The following is a 16,967-nucleotide window of genomic DNA, read 5'->3' on the forward strand; positions in this document are numbered from 1 at the left end:
TGCTGTGGCAGTATAAGACAGTACCATACAGAATCTCTCCAGCCATCGTTCCCTCGACTCTGTTCCCACAAGGCAGCGTTTGTGCGAACGTGTCAAGTGTCTTTAGGAATGAGGTTTTCGACTCCAGGAGCAGCAGTGTGGCAGCCGGAGGAGGGGCAACGCCTTGAGCAGGAGGAGGGGGAGGAGGGGGGGAAGCAGGGGGCTGTTGACCCTGTTGCGGAGGGGGCTGCTGGCCCTGCTGAGGAGGAGGTTGCTGACCCTGCTGTGGAGGAGGTTGCTGACCCTGCTGAGGAGGAGGTTGCTGACCCTGCTGTGGAGGAGGTTGCTCGCCCTGCTGAGGAGGAGGTTGCTGGTCTTGCTGAGGGGGCGGCTGCTGGTCCTGGGCGGGGGGAGTGGGCGGCTGGCTCTCTGCAGGAGGGCTCTGTTGAGCATCCGGCGTCTGAGTGGGAGCAGCAGAAGACGCAGCAGTGTCGGTAGCGGCCGGGTCACTAGGAGTGGCCTCCTGGCGTTTGTTGGGACGGGCAGGCGACAGCTGACCAGTTGCGCCACCGGGGTTCTGGATAACAGCGCGCTGCTCGATGCTGAGAGCGACGGCATCATTGGGGCCGGCTCCCATCTGCTGGGCAGTCTGCATCAGGCGTTCGGCGTTCACTGCGGCGAATGTTAGTTGAGTGTGCCAATATGAGCGGAAGTGAGTTCATCTGGACGTACAGGGAATCTGCACTACAGCCCCATGCGGTTCAGGTCAGACTGAACACCCGCCAGGTTACTGGAAACAAGGTAACGATAGTTGTCTGCGCTGTGTTAACGGAGGTCGGCAGCGCAGGGTAGGGCGGTATCACGTACTGACGGGCTGAGTGCCGCTGATGATCATGCCCGAGCTGACGCCGTTGACAACGTTGACCTGAATAGACATGGGCTGGCTTGCACGGATAGACATGCGGAAGCCGTCTTGAAACTCGACCTCCTGGATGCCCGATCCCTGGATTTGGACAGCTTGGTTTGGGTCTTGGCTGAACTGGGTGAGGGAAACACCAGTCTCGGTAGTGCGGCGGCCAACTACGACATACTCGCCATCAATGTTGGTCATGCGGGTCATACGGACATTCGATTCGCCCCTATTCAAGTCAGTCTCCCGGAACACTACAGCTTCAGTCCGGTGCGTGACCTACTCGTTCACAGACTTGTCACCCTCAAGGATGATCCATGCTTGCCGGTCAGGGGAGAGCTTCGCAACGAAGGTGTTATCGGGGGTGATCTGGTTCTGCTGGAGGGCGTTGCGATCGAAAGGCATGATGATAGAGCCACCCACGAGATCGGTGGCCTGATTCGTTTGGATAGTCATGGCATTCGGCGACAGCTGCATGAAAGGCTGCCCCGTGCTGCCGACGACATGGGTCGCTGGCAAAGGCGCAGGATTTTGGTTGACGATGACTTGACGCTGCGTTTGTGAGAAGGTCTCGATTCTCGACTGGTCGGGCATGATGATGCGGTTCAGTTGCATCTGTAGAGCATGTCAGTAAGGAACCAGAGCTGCTAGTAGATACTCCAGAAAATCGAAACTCACATCGCCGTTGATGTTGACAACTTGGTTGAACTGGACATTTTGATCTTGCGCCAAGGCTGTGAAGGAAAACCTTGACCACACCAAGACCAAAGCAAGTGGTAACCGCTTGAGTGACAACATGATGATGGCCAGCGAATATGACGGAAGAGAAGAAAGAAATGTTAAAAGAGGAAACAAAAATTAAGAATGAAAGACAATCAATACAATCAACCACCGGGGCTGAGGGATGTCAAGAGAAACGAAGGAGGGACAGACACCGAGACCGAGCCCGCGGGACAGACAAGAACACACTGAAAATCGGTCTGTCAGAAGGACAACGCTTCGAGCTATTGTGAAGTGAAAGGAAAGAAAAAGAGGGATGGGCACGAGACTGATGATATAAATGGAAGAGTGGATCCTCAAACATCAGTCGAAAGGTGATGGCGATCAGACTAATCCCATCATCAAGCGTGATGCTATGACGGTGGGCAATATGTGAGCCAGACCAAGCCGACAAGACATCCTCAGGTCGAGACGAGCTGTCGCAGGGCAAGGCTCCGTGGTTGGACGACTGCGGTTGTGGCAGTGGCGGAGGGCTCACTGCCGTGCGTTGAGGGATCGGACAGGAGGGCATCCGCGCTTGTCGGAATGCACCAGTGGCTCAGGGCAATGCGAAGAGCGCTAGTTCGACGTGTGCATTGGAGGTCAGTCACGAGGAAGGTTTCGGTGATGGTCGAGAAGGGTTTCAACAAAGATGGGATGGATAGTGGTAGGCGAGGAGGCTCTTTGCCAGAACAGTCTGAGCCCTCCGAGGGCGTAGGATGCTCACGCTGTCGAGTGACAAGACACGGTTTCGGTAGGGCCCGAAGAGCGATGTTGCGATTGGTCTCGTGCTGAACTATGACACGGGCAGTCAAAGGCGTTTGAGGCCTTAAGCTTAACGATTCCTTTTCCGAAAAGCCGAATAGTTGAAATTGTTTTGTGCCCAACTTGTGCTACAAGGAGGGGCCTTGGCAGAGGAAGTGCTCGGCCTCCTCGAGTTGGCGTTGACCCTTACCCAACGAGACCGAGGGGCAACGTGGTCGAGGTCCAAGCGGGAGTGAGCGGCCATCGATCTTTGCGGGGGATGAGCGTGGATCTCCAAGGGGCTCACGTTCTTGGAGGATGGATCACGTCGATCTTAAGCGCGCGAGAGAAAGCGTCAGCGAAACAACGCAGCCGTCAATCTTCGGTCTCTAGTCCCAATCAATTGGGAATTTCGTAGGTTAGGTGAGCTATGCAAGTTGAAGGTATCAAGGGCGCTCGAGCGTCTCGTTGTCGTCTTTGCCTTGGCACGGCCCTTGCAACGACAGTCGAAAAGATTTCATGAGAATGAATATATATCTAGAAATATTTGTCTGTACCGACTCATTAGACATCGCGTGTCGTTCCGTCGGGTGCAAGATGTTACACAGGAACTGATCGTATGTTGCCTCGCCCGATTCCTTGTGCCGGATGATTCTCCGGGGCACACCCAAACCGTTGATGGAGGCCCACTGAGGTGACTTACCATTCCCTTCAAACGAACCACTTGGCTCATGTTCGTCTTGGGGTCGTCTCGAGCTTTTCTTGGCTTCTTTTCTTGTTCTCTCGGCCAAAACCGCCCCTTTGAGGAGCGAATGACACACACCCCACGTAGCTTGTGTCGAGACAAGGGCACTCGGGGCGCAACGCGACACCATCTCCATCGCAAACCCCGGCTGCGCTCGACGGCAGACCCCAGTAACCCATGACGAGACCTTGAGTCTGCTCAACTGAAATATCGGGGCCTTCTCACTGCTTCCCTCGCCTTGCCGAGCAGTTCCGCTCTGTTTTGTTTCTTTGCCTGGTGCCCCCTGTTACTAATTCGCTTTACACTCTCTGTCTCTCACTGCCCCTTCGCTCCTTCACACAAAGAGGTTGACCTCTTCGGATCCGACACTCCCGGGAACGCAATACCTTCTTTAATGCTCTAGCCTCCTGTTCGGAGCACTCTGCCACGTCCTCCTCACGATGCATACCACACTCTCCCTCTCCGTAGGCCTCTCGATCCTCGCCGCGTTCACCACTGCTGCGCCAGCAGCTGGCCATGGCCATCGCGTGCGAAGCAATGCTGGATTCATTGCCATGAGACAGGCCACCAACGGCACAGCGCCGCCAGCGAACAACAACAACAACAACAACAACAACGGCGGCGGCGCTGGTTCCAACAAGACGCCCAGCGACACGCAGCTCATGAATGCCGTCATGGGCTGGATGAACGACACGGGCAAGGTCACCAACTTTGTCAACACGGCCACGTCGCTGACGGGCGACGAGTTCACCCTGCAAGCGCAAATCGCGCTCAACGCCGAGCTGGACGAGCTGAACCACAAGAAGATCCTCGACGCGGGCCTCGGCGACAACCCGATGGTCCAGAGCGCCAACGAGGTCCTCGAGACGCAGGGCACGTTCCAGAACGTCGTCGACGTCCTCCAGGCCATGGTCAACAACGGCCCGGACACGGCGCAGGCCGACGTCAACGCCATCAACAACAACCGCTGCGTCAACGTGCTGCCCAACATTGACATGTACTTTGCCGCCGCGGGCATGCCGGAGGTCTCCGCCGCCCGACCTACCGGGTGTCTCGAGGTCGCTGGGGCGCCGACCGGCGCTCTGCCTCCGGCTGGCGGTGCCGATGCGTCTGCCCCTGCAAGCAGCCCTTCCCCTACGCCTGCGCCAGGCGCGGGCGGCGGAAACGCCGGCAATGCCACCAGCAAGAACAATGGCAATGGCGCAGGCAACAAGAGCGGTACCAAGAGCGGCACCAACAAGGCAGCACGGGGCGGTCAGGCCGGCGGTGCGGCTACCTGACCACCTCGGCCCACGATGCTGAGGCGACGGGTCGATGGAGGAGGGGGCCGGCATGTAGCGTCAAGTTGCGACAAACACACCAAAAAAACAGCCCCTTCCCTTGGCTTCATCATCCGACATCTTTTGTGATTCGTGCCATGTTTTCCAAAGTGCGCGTGCTGTGAACAATCGCCCGCATTGCTGAAAAAACCAAACTGTGAGGCGAGGCTAGGCGATGGCCATGGTCAGTTTTCCGATGTAGGCGGCCAGTAGCCTTGCCTCTGTCGCACCATGGCTCGATTTTTCCGTCAGGAATGCGACTGGCTTGGCCAGCAACGCGACTGGCGCCTTGGTCCGATGTAATGGGTTTCGAGAAAGCACCACTTGGTGTCTGGCACTGCGAGGTCGAAGGTCTGAGCGTAGAAGGGTTCGCGTGCTGGCAAGCTCCGAAGGGCGCCGCTGCGAAGTCATGCGATGCTATTCTCGTCGTTTCGGCATTTCCTTGAGCAAAGAGTCGGTCAAGAGGACCGGGGACCGTAACATGGTGAGAGTCGCAGGGGGAGGGAGCAAAATCGCGACGGAATTGTGAAGAGACTTGTTCGTGGAGAGAAGGAGAAGGTGCGAGTGTTGAGCGCTTCTACCGTGCGAGGCACGTGACGCCTTCGGGTTATGGAAGCCTGTCAGTACTGTCGGTACGATTCGCTGGCCACAGCCTCCAAGCTCCTTCCCATCTGCTGGCTGATGAGGATGCTGCTTAGGTATCCTCTGCCCCTAGGACGCCAGATTCTTAGGCCTGTCACATGGCTGTAGTGCTAGTTGGTAGGTCCCCGTCACCTCTCCAGTGGAAATGGCCCATTTGTTGGTGCAGTGTGGTTGCCGTGATGGAGTCAAGTACCGTTGGTGCTAGGACGACACCAGGATGACCTACAAGCACCTGGGTACCTAAGCACCTGGGTACCTAAGCACCTGGGTACCTAAGCACCTGGGTACCTAAGGTACCTAAGGTAAAGGGTAGGTACGTTCCCCGGATCGTCGTCGACAGACTTGGTTTCATCGTTTTACTGCCACAAGCTCGTTCCACTGCACAACTTCGATTGCCTCAGCAATGGAGAATCCACAAGCCTCAACGTTGGCCATGTATGCTCTGTCGCGCTCGCGTGGAGAACAACCAGGCGAGTCCTTATATACCGCCAGACTCCTCGCACTTGCTCTAGCTCGCGCTACAGCCGATTGATAGTAGCTTCTCCTCAGGACCACCGTGAATGAGAGCCATCTTCTGGTTCCGTGGACCCTTGGGGCAATCTGCGATCGCGATGATCATTCGACGTTCATTCTCAAGAACCTGGTCGATACGTTACCTGCAACAGGAAGAACCCCACGTTGAAGCGGAGATCAATAGAGACTCTTAAAAAATTCTACCATGTGCAATATCGGCCTGATCATCGTGATCTGCCGGTTCCTCGAGTCAGGGCCGGTCGGACCGGAGCAGAATGTCCGTCCCTCCCCTCCGGTTCTCTTGGCGGAGGCAGCAACCGTCGCCGAATCCGATGTGGAGCCATATGTTAAGCATTCAAGCTGACAACAGGAAACCCCTCTAGACAGCATCAATGAAGTCATTCTCCAGTTTTCTGCACGAGACCATAAGTCCAAGGCTGAAAGTCCTGGTATTCGATGGTCCTCTCGATAGAAAAGCGGTCCTCATCTTGGGTGTTGCCCACAACGGTGATGTAATGAGGAGAAGTGACATCACCTTCTCGAACCTGACAGTCTTTTTTCATGCGCGCAGTCAGAATGGATATAAGGCCTGTCGAAGAAGACCTGCAGTAGCTGCTATTGTTGGCCGTCTTCATATCACTCCCCTCATCATTGCTTCGCGACGCATACTTCCAACCGCGTCCAGCATCTAACATTATTTGCTCAAGAGCCTCCGTTTCACAGGAACAAACACCATGTCTGTTAACAGCAACCCCGCGTCCGTCGCTGGCCCCAACCAGGGCGAGTTCCACCCCAGGGTGCCTGGCTCTGAGCCCCTCACCACCAAAGGCGTGAGTCCGCCGTGCTTTACAAGCCCGAAATCCCAGTTCGCTAACTTGCCCAGCACGCCCCGGGAACCCTAGTCGGCAACGACGCGAAGCCCGAGTTCCACGCCGAGACGCACCCCGCCGGCACTGCCCCCTCCAAGGATGCCTACCAGCCGGATCCTTCCTCCGAGGTCATCCCGGGACAGGCTCCCAAGGCCTCAGACACCCTCGGCGGCGCCACCAGCGCTGACGTCCACGCCGGTCTCGGCCACCCTGGTGCCGGCATGACGAGCCAGGAGCTGCACGGCGGCAAGAGGAAGTCGGACGGCAGCGGGCTCGAGGGTGTCGGCGCCAGCTCCACCGACCCTATCCGTCAGCAGCGCGCCGATGTCAGCGTGCAGCCTGACTCCCGGGGCAAGACGGGCAACCCGTCTGATATCACGCCGGCGCAGGACAAGGTTCCCACGTCTGCGGAGACGGTGGCTGCTATGCACAAATAAGTGCTTTGACATGTCAGTTCTAGCGTTTTAATGAATGATCATGGCCTTCCTGTTCCCAGCCCTGTTTGGTGACGCATGTCGAGTGAGGCGGATGCATATGTAATGAATCCAATCACGTCAAATCAAGAGGCAGTGTGGATAGTTGACCACTACATCTCATCTGTCAAGCTTGCGTCTTCAGGTCGTCTAGGAAGGTCCCTGTTTCCAGCCGTACGTGTCAAATCGCCTTCACCAAAAAGACCTGACACATGATAGCCCCGTTCCCATCATGGATCAAAAAGACTCTGACCACCTTGAAAACACATGCGCCGAGTTCGGCAAAAGAGATATCATTGGTCAGTATGAGGGTCGAACTCATGACCTTGGCATTATTAGTACCACGCTCTAACCAACTGAGCTAACCGACCAATAGATGAAGACTTAGTAGGGCTGGGATACGGTGAAGATTTGAGAATCTGGCATAGCCCTAGATCCTGGCGTGAATAAGTTGGAGCTGGGACGTTGATGACAATGTAGAAGCGAGGGTGGCGGTTGTCGAGACCGGCTTCCGGGGTTGTATTGCTAGATGTGGGCAGGTATCAGAATGCCCCTCCCATGCTCACAAGAGACAGGCGTACGGGAGACTCTCATTTCGTCTGCCATGGCTCCCTTGTGTAAATGGTCGATAGTATCAGCATCTCAACAATTGTCATACTCAAGGTTCCAAGAGGTAGGCAAGAGCAGAATAGTAGTCCTTCCCGTGATGATTAGCCCCCAAGGAGACCATCTGCTTCAGAGCTATGTTATAGAAGTTCCACCCCTTCGGCGCATCCTGTCAGCTAAGAATTCCTCGCAGGCAAAGGCATAGAATTCTACTCTCCGACAAACTTGATCAACGCAGAACCACCATGGCTGGTCGCAGGAAAACCCACGATTTTTGGGTAGTCAACTCAAAGAAGTACAAGCCTGATGAGCACTTCGGTCAAAAGAAGATGAAAATGTGGAAAGGAAAGAATAAGAAGAAGGGTCGCAATCACATTGAGACCAGGAAACAAAACGGCAGCCAACAGTCTCAAAAGATACGAAGAAAGCCAACGTCTACCTGGGGGCAATGGAAAGAACCCCATCCTGTAGCAAGATGCAATAAGGGCACCGAGGTTGCGGATCATATTGCCGGGACTGGTCAGCACCAGAAACACGAGGTGAGCTATACAAGGAAACAAAAAAGAAAATTACAAGTGGCCAGATTCGTCAAGCTCGAGACGAACGGCCAAGAACTTCAGCCAAATAGGGAGCAACACGATCGAAATGCGGGAGGATTTGAGAAAGTCGCCAGGCGTCAGCGTGGCAAGGTGCGCAAGCAGAGACTGGCAAAAAGTTGGATCGAGGAACCTTGGGACATCACGGATTCTGACTTGGCATGGCTTCATCAGACACGCGGAAATCATGCCGCCGAATCCGACGTACTCAGCAATGAGAACACCGCGCACTCTGAAGAGGTTTTTCTTGAAGAGACTCAGGATCAGCTTCAAACGACCCAGAGTAAGGGCCTGACAGCGGGCTGTGTACCTCTCGTAGACGCAGCCGACGGAGTCCTCAAGGCGCTACTGGAATCTGTCCCTAGTCTCGATGACAAGGTCACTGAGCTCAGTATTGAAGCTTCAACAGTCTTGGCTGACATCGGCGCACTCCAAATCAGAGTCAAAGAACTCATAGCCAAACGGGACGACATCGTCACCAAACTTGCGGGCCTTGACGATGCTGGCGCCGCCTTGCAATCGCACGTCGCACGGGTAACACAGGCCCAGCGCAAAGAACCTTGCTCGATGTTCACACGTCCCTTAACAATCAGAGTCGCTGCGCCAAAGATAGGCCAAGCACAAGGCAGGTCATGGCAGTCATCATGTACTTGAGAATTATTCTCTGACTGATTGCGATAGTCGAAGGCCTGGCAAGGACGAAACGAAAGGCACCCGGCGATCCCAGCAATGCCAAGCCCACGAAGCGCGTTAAGCCAATTCATGCCTTTGCAGGCGGCCAGGAACTCCACGACAATGACGAAGCTTCGCCAGCACCCAGTTCGGAGCTGTGAGCTCCAAGCACAATATATCATCTGGGGTACGGTAACTAAGCTACACGTCTTTCTATTCCCTAGCTTGAGTCACAAAGGAAGTTGGTCATGGAGGCGGCTTCAAGACGCAAAGCGGATCGTTGTGTTCGGTTGGAGATTTTCAAGACCTTCTCGAGCTACTGCAAATTAATGACCGCTACTAGGTGCATCACGAGCTACTCTCGAGTATGATTCGGGGGCTACACAATACATTTCAATACATTGCTCACCACTATCAACCATCATATTTAGAGAGGTGAACCAATGTTACCAAATGTGCTTTTTAAAAGTATCCGGGTCACTATACAAGTAAACCCACGGTATCGATCTGTCTATGAATACTTTTTGCGTTTGTTCGTCTGAGGTTTGAGACTCAGAAGCTCAACTGCTCCCACGGCGTAATCTTCACCTTGACGACCATCACTTAGTACTGGAATCGCCACCTGGGGTCCGAGTCACCAGGCCAATCCGTCAATTCGCCAATCTCCTTGACCTCCTTGGCGATCTGCTCACGGCGCGTGTTCTCCCTCTTGAGGATGAAGCGAAGAGTGGCACAAACCAAAATATTGGCGGCGAGATAGGCCAAGGCAAAGGAGTGGCCGACAATGAACCTAGGGCCGTCGTTGGCTCGGTAGAGCTGGGTTCCAAGGATCGCGCCGCAGTTGCCAATCGTGATCTGCATGGCATTGCCGATGGCTCGCTTGGTCTGCCCAGAGACGTTGATAGCAGGCCAAGACAGCACAAGAGCTGTGGCGGGGTAGATGCCGCCGGCCGCAAAGAACGTGCCGGCATACGAGAGGCCCGGCCGTCCGGTGGGATCCGAGTTGGCGAGCAGCATGATGTAGCCGATGATAGCGAAGAACGACGATCCAGCGATGAAGATGGCTCGCTGCTTGAGACGCTCCGAATAAATGGCAACAGCCAAGGTAGTGACGAACGAAAAGGCATAGACCGGGACCGTCAAGAGCTGCGCTCGCCAGCTTGAGTAGCCTGTCATGACGTTAGTATTTTGGTTTCCTGCGAATCAGAGACCGTAGCTAACCCAGATCGCGAATGATGGTAGGCTGTAGATTTGAACATTAGCAAACCTGGCAAGTGAAGTGGACGCGACAGAGATACTCTGACTCACAAGAAAGAGGCTGAACGTGTACAGAGGAAGACTCATGGTGTGGAAGCCGAAGCCGTAGAGCCAGCATTTGGGATCTTTGAGAGCGCTCACAACTGCTGCCCAAGTAAACGGTTCTGCGTGTGTAGCGTCCGAGTCGGCGGCCAACCGAGCGTAGACGAACTTGCGCTCGGGCTCGGTGAAGAATTTAGCAGTGTCCGGATAGTTCTGGACGAAGAAGTATGCGGCCACACCGATAACCACGGTTGCAATGCCCTCCTGAGGAGATGTCAGTAACTCAGACAAGGTATGAGCAAGCCAAGATCAATCTCACAAGAATGAAGATCCAGCGCCAGCTGTTGTCCCACACAACTCCCCTCATACGGCCAATTCCCTACTTCCAATCAGTATTCGTTCACGAGATGGTGTCGGAGAGAACGCGGCATACGTAGGCGAGGATGCCGCCAAAGGCGCCTGCTAGCGAGGCAGCGCTGAAAAACAGGGAGATGCGGTACTGTCGCTCATCACGCTTGTAGTACATCGACAGAATGTAGACCACGGCAGGGAAATAGCCTGCCTCTGCCACTCCCAGGAAGAAGCGAGCGGAGAGGAAGCCAGCCAAGTTGTGGACTATGCCCAGGAGAGTGGCCACGATGCCCCATGCGACACAGAGAGTAGGCAACCAGAACTGAGGAGACGTCCTCTTGAGCACAATGTTCGCCGGAATCTGTGCGTTCCAGTCAGCAAGACGTCGCTAGTTTGGAGCATGTACGCGTTGCAGGGTGCCGAATACCGACCTCGAAAAGGACATAACCAATGAAGTACATGGTCAAACCTGTGAGATATCTGCGCAGGTGTGTGGTCAGTATACATTTGACCACTGTGTCTCGGCACTTGTCTTACTCGTTCCCGGCTGTTCTGCTGTCAGTACAGAAGCTACCGAAAGTGAGGGTAATGTTTTCACTTACAGATGCCGAGATCGGTAGTCATTCCTTCAATACGAGCGTTTCCGACTTTTCCATTGTCAGCATGCCTTGTTACAATGTTGCGCATGTCCCATGGGCCCTCGCATACCATTGGAGCGATCAAGGAAGGACAGGAGGTAAAGAAGACCAAGGGCTGGTAACAGCTTGTAGTCAATCTTCCGAATGAGGGCCTTCTCCTTGATACCGTGCTCGACCTCGAGAGCGTGGACAATGTCGGAGGGTTTCTCATTGCCTGCCTTGGCAGTGGCCGGTGCCTCGCCGGCGTCGCTGGGGCTGTCGGAGTCTTGCGCCGTGGTGGGGCCGGGCGACCCGCTTGGGGCCGGCTCTTGGTAGAGCTCGTGGGATTTGGCTTCTGACATCGTGTCTCAGCTGCAGAAAATTGAAACAACGTGGTTCAGAGAGTCAAGGCAAATCATTTGTCCTCGCTGCTCCAGGGCGTCCCGACAATTTATAGAAAGTGTAACCCCATGGCCATGTGTCATGGCGATCGTCGTTTACCACACGGGGACAGCCGGGGTGCCGGACCTCTGCGTCCATTGCTTTGCTGATGGAGGGTAGAAAAATCCTCCAAATCAACTACATCATGATACATGACGGCGCAGACGATGCACACTTGAGCTGCCAATCTGTAGCTAGCTGTCGTTGCGCGATCTCAAAAGCCATGGGTTTGCGTGGGGAACGCGAGATTCGATTGGCTCCTGCGGATCACGACATCGACAGGAACCGATGGCGACATGGTCCGGTAGTTGGCAGCCACGCCAAGCATTGGGGCCTTCGATTCACCCAACCAACCTCTCCCCGGTACCCTTAGTCCTCGGAAATGGCTTGAATGAGATTGATCAGTGACGCGGCGGCGGTTGAACCCCACGTGTATGCTTACTGCGTGGGATGGCCGCAAGATGTGGCGTGAACCAACCCCTTGGATGCGGGCACTTCCCCAGGTGTCGAGACCAGCGGCTCCCCGGTAAAGAGGAATTCGGATTTGGGCTTGACACACAATGTTTTGATTCCGGGCCTGTGGTGCTCTTCATGGCGCCTTGGTCGACTTACCGCCTGAGACGGCCTTCGAAGGATGTATGCAGCCCACTTCCACGACAGACCCCAAGGGTTGGTCACGCCGACATCACTAGAATAATTCCGACCCCTGTTATCGGCTCATCTTTGTGCCGTGCAAAGGGATGATACAAACGAGTGCGTTAGTTCGACCTGTACATGTATGCGGTCCCTGATGATCCTTGAGTTCAAGTCGCTGCTGGGGGGGCTCGAAACCTAAGGTAAATACCGCAGGACATGGTACCAGCGGCATGGGAACCGAGTACGAGCTTACATGCCTGCGCGCTTGCTCTTTACCAAGGATTTCAAATCGTGGGCGAGGTTGTCCTTGAGATTGACCAAGTCGGAAGCGCCACTAACGCCTAGCACCTGGTTAGTTGGTACTGAAGGGCCCGCGAACAGCGGCCGCCGCAAGCCCAAGGCGACGATAGACAGAACATTCGGAAGCGCGAAACCAAACACAAAGTGCTCTTGAACGCGACGGCCAAAAGTATCCCTGAAGAAGTAACGCTGTAACTTTGTTGCCTTGTCGGCAAGAGTGCACGTGACCTCGCGACACGGGCTACGTAAATTTATCCCTTTGACGCCGAAATTTGGCCTCAGTACATCAGAGTCGCCTATAGGGGAGATATTCACGAATTCCACCTAGAGGGATACTAGGTAAGGTAGCACAAATAGCTCGAATAGCTCTAGAGGGGTCTAGGGCAAGTGCTTAGAGAAATAACGTTAAAAACACAGTATTCGTATCAGCTCGAACTCAGCAACTATAAGAGGTATCAGTCAGGCATTAGGACGCCTTATACCTATATCTCCGAGCTCTGCAGTACTTAGCTCTATTATGAGGCTTGAAAATGAATGAAAATAGTGCTTTTTAATGGTTTTTTTAGTGGTTTAGGGGTCTAGATATCGCTAACGTAGTGGTGGTTGTGGAGGGTTGCGAGGCAGGCAGGTATCTAGGGCCATAGGCAGGTAGCTGTGGATCTCTGGTGCTAGTCCCAATTAGGAAGGCGGTGGCATTCCGAGGTACTGAGGCCAAATTTCGGCGTCAAAGGGATGGGCCTGTCCACCCTCACCGCTCTCACCTCGGTGAACACACCACGGGGTCAGTTGCCAACGAGGCCAGTGCTTGAGGTCGCGTCCTCCTCAAGATCTGTCAGTACCTGCTACTCTAGGCCGTGTGCTGTGTAGCACAGCATTGAAGCAGTCATTATACTACAGACATGGAAAATACACGCGCAGACAGCTCGGCTGCCACCTATCTTGATGCTTGCCCCAGGGCGCATGCTGCTTCTGTTCGTCAGCCAACAACGCATGAGACGTCATCGCCAGCGAAGAGCGGTCCATCTCAGAATAATCCATCAGCCGCTGCTCCATCAACTCCCTCTAGCAGCAAGAAGAGGAAAGCACAGCCAGAATCCCCAAAGTCGGAGAAGCGTCAAAGAAGGTTTCGACCTGAGCCACCCAAGAGTTTCTACACCGTCTATGAGCGCGCGCTCTCCCAACGGTCCGTCACCCAGAGCAGCACATTGCCCATTTCATGGGTTAGCTGATTCAATTCCCAAGATTCTATGTGATCAAGCGTGAACGCGGGGGGACCGCAGAATGCCCCGAAGAGACAATCGAGCTGGCTGGGTCGACGGGCAATGTCTATAGCATTCACATTGGCCAGAATCCGTCATGCAACTGCCCCCATGCACGGAAGGGCAACCAGTGCAAGCACATTCTTTACGTCAGGACTTCTACTCCTTGCGGCTCTCCGTCGCGCGCTGACATTTGCAGGTCATGGCCCGCGTGCTGCGTGCCAGGTTCCAGCACGTGTACCAGCTTGCCCTCCTGAGCAGCGAGCTCCGCGAGATCTTCGCCGCCGCGCCTCCCATCGACAGCAAAGACGCACTCGATGCCGCCAAGGACCCAAGTGCTTCGGCCGATGACCGACGGAAGCCGGTCGAGGGCGACTGTCCCATCTGCTTTGACGGACTGGACGCCTCGAGGAACGAGCAGGTCGTCTGGTGCCGGGCCGCCTGTGGGCAGAACATTCACCGCGACTGCTTCCAGACCTGGGCCAAGACGAAGCGTCAGTTGGAGGTAACTTGCCCCCTTTGTCGCAGCGTGTGGGAAGGGGACGAAGAGATGGTCAAGACGATGAGGGGTGGAAGCCACGTTAACAATGAGGGCTACGTGAATGTTGCTGATCAGCTTGGAATCAGCGGCGTCCGAGGTGAGACCCTGCTCGCTCGCGCGCGCGACGTTGTTTGCTCGGCTAACGCGTGCTAGACACAAGCAGTTACTACTCGAGCTACTCGTCATGGAGACGACCGTGGTACGGGCAGTATGATGGCGGACAAGATGGCTATGATGACGATGAAGACGAGATATGTGATGCATACGATGACGACGAGATATATGATGCATTCGATGACGAAGAGGACGAAGAAGACGAGGAGGGCGAGGGCGAGAAAGACGTTTAGGAGCCTCAAGGGCCGGGAACGATGGCCACATTGTTACCTTGATGTTTACGGTGTGGTTCAAGGCAGCGTTTGGTTCGGCGAAAGCGCTTGCAGCGTGTGGATGCCGCGATTTGCCCTGAGGGCTATAATCTATTACCCAAGGGATCAGACTCCTCGCAGTAAAAAAGAACCGTCGTTGATCATCCTTTTTCGCCGTCTGAGAGGATTTCGTTTCCGAAGTGCGTTGAGATTTTTGGACAGCTTCTCACTGCTTGATCTCAGTGCAGGCGGCCATCTGGTAGGGAAACGCCCTGTACCTTCACCTTTCGGTGGCACAAGTGACACACCAGACAGGGGTCAGGAGCCGCATTAACACACGGCGAATGCCCAAAAACGAGGACATCCGCAAATGATGTGCTTTGCAGGTTAAGAGGAATAGTAATCGAGTTGGTATAGTTACTTTAGGTATATGTTTCTACTTCAAGGTGTCCAATCTCATCAACTGGTCGGTTAGCTCAGTTGGTTAGAGCGTGGTACTAATAATGCCAAGGTCATGAGTTCGACCCTCATACTGACCAGCGATTAACTTTTGCCCTTTTGCCCTTTTGCCCCAGGCAAGAGTGGTCATGCATCCAGCACTGGAAAAGAACTGGTGGCTCGAATTGGAGACAATATTATTGAATCGAGCTCGCTATTGCTCGTGGTACTTTTGATTCTTCGACTGAAAAGAGGTCATACAATGTTGCGACAGTCGTACTGGTACAAAATTCCGATACTTCACACAGCTTTCAACAACACTGCTGGCCACTACCAGCTTCAATCTTCCGGCATCCCTACTGGCGGCACTCTTCGCCCTCGAACGATTTGTCTCCCGCAGCCGCCAGCGAAGCGGCCGTGTCCTCTTGGGCCTCCGTCTTCCAGTGATACTGCGTGGCGTCGACGTGGTCGCCAAAGGTCCAGGAACCCCCGTCGCCAATGTCAGACCACGGCGAGACCATGGTCTCGGACGAGCGGGGGTCGTAGCCGGCGCTGCGGACCCGCAGCGCGCGGCGCAGGCTCTCCCAGCGCACCCAGGCAGGCCAGTCGGGCTCGGCGTGATGGTCGTACAGCGCGTGCAGGGCCGGCAGGTGAAAGACCCTGTTGACGCAGTCGAGGACCGTCTCGGGGCTCATGGGCCGCTCGGTGAAGGGGGCCGCGGAGCCGGCGGCGCGGGCGACGACACGCCGGGCACGGAGCCCGAGACGCAGCTCGTCGGGCTCGACGTCGAGGTCGCGCTGGACGCACCAGTCGAGGTCCTGCACGTAGTTGCGGTCGCCGGAGCGCGTCACGTTCTCGAGCAGCTGGATGTCCATGACGTTGTCGAGGCCCACGCCGCAGAGGGTCCACAGGGCCTCGGCGTTGAGCCGGATGTCCCAGAAGCACTTTGTGTTCCGGCCGCCCTCCAGGACGGACCGGAGGGTGCGGGCCGTCGCGGCCCGGGGTCGTGAAGACGGCGCCGTCGAGCTCCGGGACGTCGAGGAGCGCAATGTGCATCTGCGGGTAGACGAGGACGATGACGAGGGCGAGCTCGCCGTGCTGGCCGAGGTCGTGGCCTGCGAGGCTGAGGTATAAGGTGCTGGTGGAGGGGATGGACGTCATGAACGAGCCCATCCCCTCCTCTGTGTCGACGAGGCGCGGACTAATGTGCAAGTCGCGCACGGAGGATGTCATTTCTCTTGGTTCAGAATGGATTTCAAAAGGGGGGGGGTTCATTTCTACTAAACCATTCGAGAATGGTGTCAACGATGGATTGGGGGTAAAGGAGGCGACTCCGCCCGCCATGGCTATCAGTCGTCTCCGGGGGCGGGTGGGATGCGCGCGCAGACATCATCACATGACGCAGGCGAGGAATAACGTTCGTCATGGACGATCGAGATGCCCAATGAGCTCACCGAGCCCGCGTCGCACAGTCTTGAACGGCGCCGCTGAGGGCGATGGCTGCAGAAAAGTGGCTATATTCGCATACTGTGCCTGAGACTGGCCTGGCCACCTCAGACCGATTGCTGGCTCTCTCGCTCCGACTTCAACTTGGCGTCCTCCTCCTCCGTCTTGGGCACAGTGACAAACCTGGGCACCGACACGGCATTGAGCTTTCTCAATGTCTGGGACGAGATGGTCAGTGTATATTCTTGAACGGACGAGCGCATGCATCGACGAATGACAAAAGACATACCTGGGCGACAGCACCCTCAGGCATATTATCGTTCCACCTGTCGTCGACGCGGGTGATTTTGCCGTCGGGCCCGACGTCAATGCGCACAACACTGTCCATGGTCTGCTCGCTCTTGATGCCCTTGACGGTGTAGCTGTTGGACAGCTTGATCTCGATCG

General features: G+C 55.4%; 8 protein-coding genes and 2 non-coding genes across 10 annotated transcripts in view; 5 read left to right on the plus strand and 5 right to left on the minus strand.

Moving 5' to 3' along the window:
* Positions 1-1,687, minus strand: part of VDAG_02617 (uncharacterized protein) — a gene marked incomplete at both ends in the record, with an annotated part of 2,591 nt that extends 904 nt beyond the window's left edge. Inside the window, 4 exons of the mRNA XM_009653270.1 lie at positions 20-651; positions 847-1,118; positions 1,173-1,504; positions 1,568-1,687. Of these exons, the coding sequence (XP_009651565.1) occupies positions 20-651; positions 847-1,118; positions 1,173-1,504; positions 1,568-1,687 (1,356 nt within the window). The remainder of the gene's footprint in view (positions 1-19; positions 652-846; positions 1,119-1,172; positions 1,505-1,567) is intronic.
* Positions 1,688-3,577: 1,890 nt separating this feature from the next.
* VDAG_02618 (uncharacterized protein) lies at positions 3,578-4,417 on the plus strand (the record flags this gene model as incomplete). Its single annotated transcript, XM_009653271.1, has 1 exon — positions 3,578-4,417. One exon carries the CDS (start codon positions 3,578-3,580, stop codon positions 4,415-4,417), a length of 840 nt encoding a protein of 279 aa, XP_009651566.1.
* Positions 4,418-6,345: 1,928 nt separating this feature from the next.
* VDAG_02619 (uncharacterized protein) lies at positions 6,346-6,917 on the plus strand (the record flags this gene model as incomplete). The annotated part of the gene is made up of 2 exons (XM_009653272.1): positions 6,346-6,441; positions 6,495-6,917. 2 exons carry the CDS (start codon positions 6,346-6,348, stop codon positions 6,915-6,917), a joined length of 519 nt encoding a protein of 172 aa, XP_009651567.1.
* Positions 6,918-7,250: 333 nt separating this feature from the next.
* Positions 7,251-7,324, minus strand: VDAG_20096. The gene has a single exon. It is a non-coding gene; the product is annotated as a tRNA-Ile (tRNA).
* A 480-nt stretch (positions 7,325-7,804) lies between these two features.
* VDAG_02620 (uncharacterized protein) lies at positions 7,805-8,809 on the plus strand (the record flags this gene model as incomplete). The annotated part of the gene is made up of 1 exon (XM_009653273.1): positions 7,805-8,809. One exon carries the CDS (start codon positions 7,805-7,807, stop codon positions 8,807-8,809), a length of 1,005 nt encoding a protein of 334 aa, XP_009651568.1.
* A 621-nt stretch (positions 8,810-9,430) lies between these two features.
* Positions 9,431-11,456, minus strand: VDAG_02621 (uncharacterized protein; the record flags this gene model as incomplete). The annotated part of the gene is made up of 7 exons (XM_009653274.1): positions 9,431-9,996; positions 10,049-10,070; positions 10,136-10,408; positions 10,446-10,505; positions 10,560-10,838; positions 10,909-10,946; positions 11,186-11,456. The coding sequence occupies 7 exons, from the start codon at positions 11,454-11,456 to the stop codon at positions 9,431-9,433; spliced, it is 1,509 nt and encodes a 502-aa protein (XP_009651569.1).
* A 1,914-nt stretch (positions 11,457-13,370) lies between these two features.
* VDAG_02622 (Znf1p) lies at positions 13,371-14,618 on the plus strand (the record flags this gene model as incomplete). The annotated part of the gene is made up of 4 exons (XM_009653275.1): positions 13,371-13,654; positions 13,714-13,879; positions 13,930-14,368; positions 14,425-14,618. The coding sequence occupies 4 exons, from the start codon at positions 13,371-13,373 to the stop codon at positions 14,616-14,618; spliced, it is 1,083 nt and encodes a 360-aa protein (XP_009651570.1).
* A 483-nt stretch (positions 14,619-15,101) lies between these two features.
* On the plus strand, positions 15,102-15,175 carry VDAG_20097. Its single transcript has one exon. It is a non-coding gene; the product is annotated as a tRNA-Ile (tRNA).
* Positions 15,176-15,430: 255 nt separating this feature from the next.
* Positions 15,431-16,307, minus strand: VDAG_02623 (uncharacterized protein; the record flags this gene model as incomplete). Its single annotated transcript, XM_009653276.1, has 2 exons — positions 15,431-16,189; positions 16,296-16,307. 2 exons carry the CDS (start codon positions 16,305-16,307, stop codon positions 15,431-15,433), a joined length of 771 nt encoding a protein of 256 aa, XP_009651571.1.
* A 320-nt stretch (positions 16,308-16,627) lies between these two features.
* Positions 16,628-16,967, minus strand: part of VDAG_02624 (uncharacterized protein) — a gene marked incomplete at both ends in the record, with an annotated part of 937 nt that continues 597 nt past the window's right edge. Inside the window, 2 exons of the mRNA XM_009653277.1 lie at positions 16,628-16,738; positions 16,810-16,959. Of these exons, the coding sequence (XP_009651572.1) occupies positions 16,628-16,738; positions 16,810-16,959 (261 nt within the window). The remainder of the gene's footprint in view (positions 16,739-16,809; positions 16,960-16,967) is intronic.

This window comes from Verticillium dahliae, genomic scaffold (genome assembly GCF_000150675.1).
Source record: "Verticillium dahliae VdLs.17 supercont1.4 genomic scaffold, whole genome shotgun sequence".
NCBI lineage: Eukaryota > Fungi > Ascomycota > Sordariomycetes > Glomerellales > Plectosphaerellaceae > Verticillium > Verticillium dahliae.